Source organism: Chelonia mydas, chromosome 12, assembly GCF_015237465.2.
Source record: "Chelonia mydas isolate rCheMyd1 chromosome 12, rCheMyd1.pri.v2, whole genome shotgun sequence".
Taxonomy (NCBI): Eukaryota; Metazoa; Chordata; order Testudines; family Cheloniidae; genus Chelonia; species Chelonia mydas.
Window position 1 is genome coordinate 33,826,605 of NC_051252.2, and position 12,544 is coordinate 33,839,148.

The 12,544-nt window shown below is 37.1% G+C and overlaps 1 protein-coding gene across 2 annotated transcripts in view; it reads right to left on the reverse strand.

The window, feature by feature from the left end:
* The window catches only part of MLYCD (malonyl-CoA decarboxylase), a 46,143-nt gene that overhangs the window by 12,930 nt on the left and 20,669 nt on the right, over positions 1 to 12,544 (reverse strand). For both annotated transcript variants that reach the window (XM_007059319.4, XM_043526504.1), the window contains exon 4: positions 11,656 to 11,805. In XM_007059319.4, coding sequence (XP_007059381.3) covers positions 11,656 to 11,805 — 150 coding nt within the window. The remainder of the gene's footprint in view (positions 1 to 11,655; positions 11,806 to 12,544) is intronic.

Sequence of the window (12,544 nt, forward strand, 5' to 3'; positions counted from 1 at the left end):
CTGCCACAGCTCTGCAGAAGAGGTTCCATAAGACAAGTACTTTCAGGCTGTAATGCACTAGATTCCCCCCAACTGGTGCATGTAGCTCAGTCTGGGGGGAGGAGGGGAATAAAGCTTACTGTTGTGGGAGTCATACTGAGGTCGTGAGCAAGGTAAACCTTAAACACGTATTCAAGTTCACCAAAGAATCACTGAGTAGTATCACTTAGACAACATAATGATAAACACAGTATAAGAACTTAGACGGAAAGAGGAAGAAAGGGCTCTTCCCCTTCAAATTGTCTAAGTCAATTGGCTGAAGTCACCTGCCCCTGGTTCAGTCAGAGACTGAAATTACTGAGAGGGTAATCATGTATCACATTAACTGTTTTTCATTTATAAGATTGTGTATAGTATTTAAAGGATGTAAAATATCTAATGGTGGTTCAGAACAGTCTGTCCGGTGTTGCAGAATTTGAGACAGGAAGTTCTCCACGTGGAAAAAAAATCAGTTCTCCCCACACATAAAATAAATAAATAATCCCATTTAACAATCTAAGAATCTTTGTCCAAAATCTAACCCATTTCCAGGTGGCTGTACAAAGATTGTAAACAATGCTATATTTGATACTTCAGAGTTTCAAGAAATAACATTCTCTCATTAAAAAACTAAGTCTCATGTTAAACTAAGTATACTTTGCTACTTATTTGGTGTCAACACAACCGCCTGTAATCAGCACTGAAAAGGGTAATTTCCATACCTGCTTTAACTGAGAGCCAAGCGGCTAATTATCACAATTTACACAAAAATCACTTCCAAAAGATATAACATAAGACTTATCCTGACATTAAATTATGCCAGCATCAAGCCAGCATTTCAAAACCTTGCAGGCAAGCCATCAATTTTCCACACCTACAGGAGAAGTCTGTTTCCCCCTTCATATATAAACCCCAACCACTTCCCAACAAAACTACAGATTCATAAAGGTTAGATATCACACTGGAGTACCTAAAACAAATAATAAATACTAAAACATGTCAATTTCTCCCCTAAGAATGCAGGAGCAGTGTTAATGTTATGCTAAATTATTACAGCAATGAGAGTGGCTCACACAGTCTCAACGTACTAAATTTTGACACAGCTCTCAATCCTGGCCCACGTACATTTAATTAGGCAGGATTGTGCCCGATCATATAATCCCAATCCAATTTGACACAAATTGCATCCTCCCAGGCAGCATGGGGCCATAAATTCTTGTAGTTTATAGGCACCACAATCACTAATAATGGAGAAGAGTGCTGCTGGGGAGCATGTGTGGGAAGTATGGCAAGGTGGAGTTTAACAAGGACAACAGGTAGAAAGGTATGAGAAAAAACTGTGAGCAATGGAACGAAGGAACAAGTGGCAAGAGGTAGAAGGAAGAGGAAACAGCCACAAAGAGGGGGAAGGAAGAGAGGAGAGAAAGAATAAGAGACATTACAAGACAAAGGAAGGACAGCAGAGAACCTAAGAGAGATACCTCTTCTCAGAGACAAACAACACTGGCTCTAATAACCTTTTATGCCCCATCTCCTCCTTGCCACCAACATACCCAAATCACATAACAGAAAGGGGAGAAATGATGTGAGTGGAGAAGAGGGGCCACAGAACTCATCATACAAAAAAATAAAATAAAATGAGAGCGTAGCCCTTCATTTTAAATGCTGTCAAGTTCCACAAATTCCAGCGCTGCGCCCTTCTCCACCTATTAGTTATGCAGACATGTTAGCAACAGTTTGTCTCGGTTTATTAACGCTGCTTAAAGGGCCTTTGATTAAACATCATCCTTCCCCTCAATATCTTGCAGAGTTAAATTAGGAAGATCAGGGTCTTTGTCAGGTATCTACATGCAAGGGGTCTTCAGCAGTCCTAGCTGACATGCGGTTGACATAAAAAAATCCTACTGCACACAAAGGAGTTTTTCTTACCAAAAATGTTCTGAAGCTGAAACAACGATGTTCAATTAAATAATGTCTATATGCTTACAGAAAGATTTTCTGAAATGTTATATTTTTTCTTATCCTTTCAGCAGACATACTGATCCTTTGTGCACCTGGGTGTTTATGTTGTCAGCATATCTTTATCCACTAAAGTAAACAAAGCTATGCTTTGATCTTAAACAAGAAATGTTGCTGAAAATTCAGTAATCAAAAGCTTTTTCTTGTCCTGAGTCCCCTCCATTATTTTCATTGAATATAGCCAATGTAACAGGCTGAGCCTCTGATTTTGTAAGACTGGAGACGCAATACATCTGTTTAAAAACAAGTGATCTTAATTTACAAGAACTGGTTGGAATTAGCCTGTTTGAAGTTGGTTAGAAATCACAGACTGATTAGTGGGGTGCCATTCATTCAGACCGAGTTTCAGAACAAAAACTGGATTTATGATACCACCTTATTTTGATTGCTATGATTCAAAAAAAATTATTTTTTAATATAAATGCTACTGGTATCCTGCTGAGTAAGCCCCTTTCTCTCCCTTCCCCCCTCCTCCTGGCAAATTACCATATTTCATACTGAAAATTAAATCTTTTCAGGATATAGTGTGCTATATGAGAGAAACATTCATAAAATATAATAGCTAGTAAACTGTGATCATTAAGTTGCTAGTTTATTGATTTAAAGCATGTATTCATCCCGGCAAAGACAATATGCACCTAGAAATGTCATTACTATGACATTTTAAATATTTATTATTTCTTCACCTGCAGCTTTAATTTCCTTTAGGAAGCTAGTATATTCTGTTTCTGCAGCTGAGAGAAGAAGGAAACCATGACTGGTACGAATGCACTTTTGGCACCACAGAAAAGAGAACGGACAAGTGGATTGATAATTTTTGTTTTTCCAACATTATTGGATAAGGACCTATATATTCTTTACTTTAATGAGTCAAAAGGCTTCCATTTATAAGAGTCTGGCCTAACTGTAGTTCCGTATTACCTAGAGCTCCAATCAAGGCAGAAGACCCAGTTGTGCTAGGCGCTGAATAAAGAAAAAATAGACTCTCTGCCCCAGACAGATGCAATACACAAAAAAAGGGAGAGGTGCAAGGTAACAGTAGAACAGTTACGCATAACTAAGAAGGCCAACGGGACAAATGTGAACATGACGTTGCACTGAAACATTGTGATGAAACATTATGTTCTATTTTAGTGTCAGCAGTATGTTGCATAGATCCTTTTGTTATTTAAAAAACAAACAAAACAAAACAAAACAAAAAGTTGACATCCTGAAAATGAGGTTTGCAGGACTGCTTCTTCACCCTGAAAATGTGAGACAGTCCCAGAAATACTTGGATGGGTGGAAACTATTGCTGTGTAGTTTTAAACACTATGCAACTCCCGGAGAACACAGTAACAAATGATACTCACAGTGTTTCTAGTGGGTTCCTACAGGAATTAGTTCTTGGCCCTATGCTATTTAATATTTTTATCAATGACCTGGAAGAGGACATAAAGTCATCCCTGATAAAGTCTGCAGATGACTTATCTTGACTTATGAGGAGAGGCTGAGGGAACTGGGATTGTTTAGTCTGCAGAAGAGAAGAATGAGGGGGGATTTGATAGCTGCTTTCAACTACTTGAGAGGTGGTTCCAGAGAGGATGGTTCTAGACTATTCTCAGTGGTAGAAGAGGACAGGACAAGGAGTAATGGTCTCAAGTTGCAGTGGGGGAGGTTTAGGTTGGATATTAGGAAAAACTTTTTCACTAGGAGGGTGGTAAAACACTGGAATGCGTTACCTAGGGAGGTGGTAGAATCTCCTTCCTTGGAAGTTTTTAAGGTCAGGCTTGACAAAGCCTTGGCTGGCATGATTTGATTGGGGATTGGTCCTGCTTTAAGCAGGGCGTTGGACTAGATGACCTCCTGAGGTCCCTTCCAACCCTGATATTCTATGATTCTATGACCCAAAAATTGGGGGAATGGTAAATAATGAATAGGACACGTCACTGATACAGAGAGATTTGGATCGCTTGATAAGCTGGGCACAAGCAAACAATATGCATTTCAATATGGCTAAATGTAAATGCAGCTGTCTAGGAACAAAGAACATAGGCCATACTTACAGGATGAGGAACTCTATCCTGAGAACCAGTGACTGTGAAAAATATTTGGGCATCGCGGTGGATAATTAGCTGAACATGAGCTCTCGGTGAGACATTGTGGCCAAAAGTCTAATCAGGTCCTTGGAGGCATGAACAGGGGACTCTTGAATAGGAGGAAAGAGATTATTATACCTCTGCACTTGGCATTGGTGAGACTGCTGCTGGAATACTGTGTCCAGTTCTGGTGTCTACAATACAAGAAGGATGTTGACAAATTGGAGAGGGCTCAAAGAAGAGTCATGAAAATCACTAAAGGATTACAAATATGCCTTATAGTGATTGAGCTTCTTGAATCTACCTATTTAGGTTAAAAAAGAGAAGGTTTAGAGGTCTCTTGATTACAGTCTATAAATATCTATACATGGGGAACATATATTTAATAATGGGCTCTTCAGTTTAGCAGAGAAAACATAACCCAATACAATGGCTGGAAGTTGAAGCAAGTCATATTCGGACAGGAAATAAGGCATACATTTTTAACAGTAAAGGTAATTAACCACTGGCACAGTTTGCTAAGTGTCGTGGTGGATTCTCCATCACTGGCATTTTTAATGACTGGATGTTTTTCTAAAAGACATGCTCTAGGAATAATTTTGGAGAAGCTCTGTGGCCTGTGTTGTATTGAGGAGGTCAGACTACATGATCACAATGGTCCCCTCTGGTGCTGGAATCTATTAATCTTGCTTGCCTACAGAATTTTACAGGATTCTTGTGACAGTTTCCGGTATTGTAAGATCAACATCATCTGGGACTATTTAAAACTTGAAAAGAAATCATTAAGAATGGTAGTTCTTTAAGTGTTTAAACATTCCTTCTTAAAGTTTGGCTGTAGAGGTGTTATGTGAGGAGATAGAAAAGTGCGAAGCAAAGTTTCATGATCCAATTAAAGTCTACAAGTCAACTAGCATCTTGGCACTGCAGAAAAATAGAATAGCTAGAACCCAAACAAGGAAGAGTTCTTACAAAAATAAAATAAAATAAATAAATAAGAATGGAGTCAGCCGTGGGATAAAAAGTGGCTTTTCATAGATTCATAGAGTTTAAGGCCAGAAGGTACTATTAGATCATCCTATATATCACAGGTCATGACATTTCAGCCACTTACCCCTGTATTGAGCCCAATAACTTATGTTTTCTCCAAACATACCTTCCAGAAAGGCATCCAGTCTTGAAAGACTTCAAGAAATGGAGAATCTAACCAATTTCCTTAATTGTTTCTTCCAATGGTTAATCACCCCCACTGTTAAAAGAGCGTGCCTAATGTCTCATTTTAATTTGTCTGACTTCAGCTTTCAGACATTGGTTTCCTTTGATATCAGTTATTTTTGAAATGGTTTTCATGCAAAACCATGGAGACAAACCAAAATACTGTTCTGAGGTGGAGAAAGCGAGATGCCTTTTTGTAGACAAGGAGAATATTTCACTACAATAGAAAAGAAGTGGCTACGGCAGAGAAACAAAACACTCTCCTTCTAGAGCTTAAACACAGAGTAAAAATATCCCCATTGTGTGGGAAACGAGGTTAACTTAACACATCATATATTGTTATTGATTGCCCATGTGGCTAGAATAAGATACAATGAGGCAGCTTTACAAGGGACCAGAAGAATGGGGAAAGAAGGATGGTTGTCTGTGAATCTGAAATTTCAAGAAATCAATGAACCTGCTGCATCATTCGTTTTTACTTTATTTAATGCAAAAAAGCTGAAAGAGGACAACATACACATTATAATAGCATATCATCTCTTTGCAGCTACACGCTGTTCCGTTACATGGCAACTCTGCCAAAATTAGGTCACTTTTCTTACAAACAGCACAATTATGTAGGTGTACCAGGCATCTCATTTATGTAATTTAATACTCTTCCTGGTAAAGTACGTTGAAAGACTAACTGTATATACATTCCTAATTTTGTCTCACTGTAATATAAACAATTAATTTTTCAGTACATTAATTCCAAACTTCTTGTGTAAATCTCCATCAGAATCATGCTTTCTCAAGTAATGCTGCATAGCATAGCAGCATGTGGCATTTTAATGATAGGCAAAGGAGGCCATCGTTCCAACCTCTATCAGAGAAGGTCCAACACTTCCAACAAACTCAAAATCAATTAATGTTAATCGTGTTACATGCAATGATAGAAGAATCTGTCATGATATAATAGGAATATCTAGGATAGTAAATTTTCAGCACACTGACCCTTGGTAGTCTGGATTGCTAAACAGTGTTTTAGCACCTACATTATTCCACATCTACACAAATGACCAGTCAAGCTACCCTGGCACAAGATGCTTTATCTACACAGATAATCTGCACATCACCACAAAGCCCAAGGAGTTTGGCATATTAGACAGTACTCTGGTGAATACACTAAACACCCTAGACAAGTACTATGCAGCCAACCAACTGTATGTAAAGCCAGCAAAGATGCAAGACAGTGCATTTTATCTCAAAAACCAAGTAGCCAAATGTGAACTCAATGGCAGCTGGCTTGGGACAAAACTTACTCATTCCATAAATCCTATATATCTTGGTGTTACTCTCGACCGCACACTCTCCTTTAGAGATCACATTGAGAAAACTAAAGCCAAGGTTAGCAGATGAAACAACATTCTCAGGAAGCCGGCTCCCAATAGTCAAGCACCTACCATCCAATGCAGGTCAGCTCTGGACTACATGGTATTGACTTCAATGACTCCGCACTAGAGTTGCCCAGTCTAGAGATGCGATGATCAAGTCAGGCTACATCATTGGCCCCAATACCTGTAACTGCGGCAGAGAGCGTCAAAATATGAAGCATCTCCTGTGATGCCAGCTGTTGAGCACACATGCTCTTCCAGTGACCTGGTGGACTGCAATGACCAGGCAATCACATGTGCACAGATGTGATGGGAAGCAGTATTGGGACACGATATAAGATCTGAATTACTCATATGAAATCGGTCAAATTCTCAGTGGTTTTCCTACAACACTTTATTTGTTTAAATAAGTAGTTTCCAGCATCACCAAAAATTTTAAGCACTGCCTGACCAGACTTTTAGGAGAACACGCGTTCTATAAAGCAGATGAAATAGTTCCACATTAAACAACATTTGCAGAGGGGAGAATATTTTTGTTTAAACAAATATGGTTTAAACATCTGATCTAGAATGACATAGTCCTGCAACAATGACAAGTGAAGTATACTGAATAATTATTAAATATATTTTCATGCTTCTGTTCTCCACAGAGTGTGACTATTTTAATAAATTCTAATAAATTTATGTTTCACCAATTTATTCCAGAGAAGGGGAGTTTACCAATACTGTAAATGTTACTCAAAAGAAATATGGGTCTCTTTGTAACTTAACTAGCTACAGAGCTGTCCTAAGTGTACTGTAAAATTCCAGAAAAATTTCGTCCATCCCCTCTGGAATATCCAGGACTAAGACATTTGTTTCATTTGAATGAATAGCATTTGCTGACACCTTGACTTGTTCTTTGGTCATAAACCTTTCTTTTCAAGCAAATCAGCACCATTTTGGCCTTTTGCTATTCATTACATTAAATCTGAGTTGTGTAGTAGCCAGTGGAGCTGCAACAGAGAGATGTTTTACATTCGATACAGTGATGCTATACCTATATTACTTCTTTCTGAAGAAACTTCAATCATTTTCTTCTTGATTCTACTGAAGTTTGTGATTACCCAACCCATGTACAATTTCCTGAATAAAAGACAAAGAATAGGTTGCTGGGAAACTTTTTGACTGCTCTTATGACATACTTAAGCCCGTTTCATCTTTCTAATAAACTTTCTGGGAAATATAAAATGAAATGAAATCCAAGTTTTTCAGTCTGAGGCAATTAAGAACTTTGAATTTCACAAAAATTCCCCCAGAAAAAGAGAAAATATGTTTCATAAATCATTCAGTTCTTAACATTTTGAACAAGCTTTCAACTCAGTTTGTAGTCTGCTGAAAGGTTATTCTTTTATGACATTAGAGCAGACTGAAATATGGTAAAACTGATGGTGACCCCACGTGCCATTTAAATCTAAAAACTACTGAATATGCAAATAATATCATTTCTCTCTCATACAGAGCTTTTCATAAGTAGATCTCAAAGCACTTTACAAAGAAAAGGAATAAATTGACAAATATTTATGTATTGACAAATATTTGATAAATATTTATGTAACATTCTTCAACACGTATGAATACAATGCATAATCACAGATGCGTGTTGTGAAGTCTAAAATTAATGTCAAGTTTTTTCCATTCTACAGGTTGATTTTCAGTTGCTAATATTCTCCCACCCCCCCAAATTTCTTCATTTTTGGGCTGAAATCAGCCACACCTGTTCTCAGTTTGATTCCCTGTTTGGGTTTTTATTCTGTTGTTATTTTTTATGATTAAGCGAAAATGTTTCAGTTGTCTGAAAACCAAGAAGGTGGAAAAAAAATACAATTCACACAACCCCCTACATTATAAAAAAAAACAGTGGCCTTTTTCAGACTGTACTAGTATTTCCACAGTGGTGAATATCAGAATCTATAAAGACCTTGCTTCAAGAAATATGTCATTATACTTATTCCGTAATGCAAATCCACCAAAAGTATTTCTATTTGTAACTTAACTAGCTACAGAGCTGCCCTAAGTGTACTGTAAAATTCCAGAAAAATTTCTCCAGAACTATTTCTCTTGCATAGTTCAAACATGAAGATTTGGGGTTTTTTTGAGAAATGTGTTCCTTCTGCTCACTTATTTTGTTTTTCATCAAATATATTTCCCTATTACATCTGACCTAAAAACCAGTCACAGAACACTCCAAGAGTAACAGAAAACAGCTCATAGCCATCCATCACAAGAGCTTTTACAAATTATGATTACATAATCAAAATCTTCAGTACACTGATGCATAAAAGCACAGAGACTGTATTCCAAAATAAACACATTGTTCAGAAACCCTATGTACAGATGATCAATTTGTTCCTAAAATTTTCCAAATTCCAATACACAGTTAAAATATAGCTCCAGTATTCTGCCAAATGCTCAGCTATCAGGTTCTCACTAATTTTTACATTTAAACATTTTCAAGATGGCAACATTCAGAACATGGTCATTTCCTTAGGAAATTAAAAGTTACAGAGGCTTGAAATTAAGTGATTTGGAATTAATCAAATATAGTGGAGTGTAAACAAACAAATAATAGTACATATTTTCTCATATTGTCATTATACTCTCTTTGTTTATTCTCCCCAAGGATTATTTTTTAAAATCAAGGCATGAGAATAATATTACTGCCTAACTACCTATGGGAATGACACCCAGCAAGTAGAGCAAAACACAGTAATTTAGTTTGGCACTTAACATGAGCAAGTTAAACTTTTAATGAGACAACTTCCTAAGTGCCTGTCTAAAGCCAAAATTAAAATGTTTAATGCCCAGAATGCTTGGATTTTGAATTTCACTATGTAACAACACTATGAATCCCAATTTAGGACACTAAAGGATTTCTAACTTTGTAGGGTCTAATTCTCAAAGTTGCTGAGAATCTTCAGCTGTCATTAAAATCAAGGGAGAACACCACTTTGCATGACTCGGTTATAACACTGTACGTAAATTTCATTCCCCCATCTTTTCCAGATACTCTTGTGATTAAGTTCTTTAGTCTCTACATCTACAAAAAGATCGTTACAGTGAAAAAAAGGCCTGTTTGCCTCTCTCAGGCATTAAACAGCCTACTTCTGTTTCCAACAAGTGCGAGTAAGATAGGGCCCTACATTTAAATTGATAGATTTGCACTGACTTTTCAGTACCATCTTGAAAAAAGCAAACGTGACTGCATTTTTAATATTTTATTTTGTTCACTAAAACGTTACTTTTTAAGAAGTTGATGACCTAAGTGTCTGACCTAACACCAAGTTCATACAGAAGTTAATTCTGTAACAGAAAGCCAAATTTTTCCAGAACTCACAACAACAACAGATTCTGGGCAATCCCTGGGAACATAAGTGCCTGAGCACATGTCAAGATTCCTTAAATATTAACCTAATAAAATGAGAAGTCAGGATTTTCTAATGCCTCTCTCAGTAAGAGTATTGTTTCATACTAAACATTTCTTATACTATTAATGCTTTCACTATATTTTATCTACCTTGCTTACAGTTCAAAGCAATTGTGTAGTGCAACACTAAGGATTAATGCATTATTCTTTTGTTTAAATTCTTTACAAAACTAACTGACGCACTGAAGTTCAACTACTTCATGATGTATATGTTTCTGATTAAAACAGGAGAGTCAGAATATATGCATTTCTGATAGCCCCAATTTATGTCAGAACTTATGTACCTGTGTGTATATGCTCCAATACCCTATCTCACTAAACTGAAAATGTTAATTCAGCTTAATTGGAAGAACAGATCCTCCAACAGTTATTCCTAACAGCTACAAGAAAAATAAACTCTTCTCCAAGAGTCTAGAATGGTGGATGTGTTTGTTACAATAGGTAAAATAGCAGACACACAGAGACATTTTATTTACAATTACAACGTAACTGATAGCCCAAATGCAGTAGTGTTTTCACATACTATTTCTAAATTCTTATACAATCCATACTCCACATCAATTATTTGGGTGCACAATAGAGTGCTATTCTCTTATTATAATTAGAGGTGGTTGGGAAATTTTAAAAAGGGAAGATTTCTGCGCACACACACCCTCACTCACTCCATTTTTTGATCAGCTCTAATTAGAATAGAAGACATGTTGATCAGTTAGTTGTTCACCTTGCAGTGAAATGTTAGTAACAATGCAAAGAAATTGCCAATGATAAATAAATAGTTGCAATTGCTTTAATATGGACCTAGACTTATCTGCAATATTCCATTCCACAGTTCTCTGTACTATACCAAAATACTACATTCTGCACCAATGTAGAAGTTAAATTACCTGTACTAAGAGTTCAATTTCAACAGTTTAAAACAATCAGGTAAATAAAAGACATTTTTAGGAAGAGGAGGAGGAGGAGGAGGAAAAGGAGTTGTACCCTGGACTTGGACCAGAAGAGGTCTTATTTTACACCTTCTATATCAGCTCCTAAGCCCTTCTAACTTCATTATTTTTAAAATCTGAACCTCAAACATCTAACTTATTAGTTTCCAAAAACAAAGAAGAGGTGTGTGTGTGTGTCTCTCTCTATATATAATATCAATGACAAAACATACTATAATGCACTGAGAAAAAAATCTGCATTCAGATAAGAAAAATCCCTTGTAACTAGGTCAGCTAAGAGGTATTTTGCTAAAGAAAGCTATCAAACGAGTTGAAGAGATACACATATTTTTTAAAAAATAGAAAATCAAAGAGCCAATATTAAGGTTTAGTGCCAATTTACTAAATACAGATGGGAAAAAGATTTTTCAGCCCTCGGAAGGTCATCAAAGGCTTAATGGGAATCCATGGCAGCTCTACATCTTGAGCAATGAGGCACAGTGACTACCGAAAAAAAGGACTCTGGCAAAACAATACCCCAAAGTGTAATTTACCACACCTACCTGTAATTCTTTAACAACTCGTTTGATGAGGTGAGTCCCCAGTTCTACACCCTGAAGTCCCTGCTGCGTCAAACTGATTGAATAGAAAATGGCTGTAGTAATTTTGTTCATATCTTCTGTTTCTAGAGGGGGAACCTCTTTCACTATGGCCTGTGAAAGATGAATTAAAAAATTAGTAAGAGTCACCTTCACCACAAGACTTATTTCATTTTACTACTTTTTAATTTATTAATAACGTTGACAGTTTTTTCCATTCTCTTACTGTATTCAATCTATTGAGACAAAGTCAAACTCTAGCACAGTATAAAAGATATTCTAATCACTACATCCCGCACTCCAAATCCCCCGTGGCCGTTCCTCTGCCTAGAGCAGCAGGGACATGTTGCCGCTTTCAGGGAGCCACCCGGTGCCAGGTAGAGAGCCTGCGCCAACCAGACTTTCAACGAAGACCAGAAATTTATAGCCGGTTTATAGAGCTTGCCGGTTGGTAAAGTGCCAGACGACACAGCTTTCACTGTACTTTGAAAGCTAGCTCTCTAACCATTACTATAGGAAGGGGGCGGGGGGGGGGGGGGGGGGGGGGGGGGAAGAGAGCAACCACCCATTACTGGCAGGTATCATTAACACAACCACCAAAATAGACCTTTTTCTTCAATGAACAAAGATTCCTGCCACTTATTCTAAAGACTGTATTACAATTCACATACATCACCTAAATCATTAACTCACTGAGTTATTCTTGAAAAAATAAGAAGTGCCATTAGTAGCACCAAGAACTTAACTTGGATTTTCAAAATGAGAGTTTAACACAGACTTCCGATCCATTCTGAACCAACCTTTTTTAAACAAGCCTATTTAGCAATTTAAACATTGGAGTAGGTATAGAATA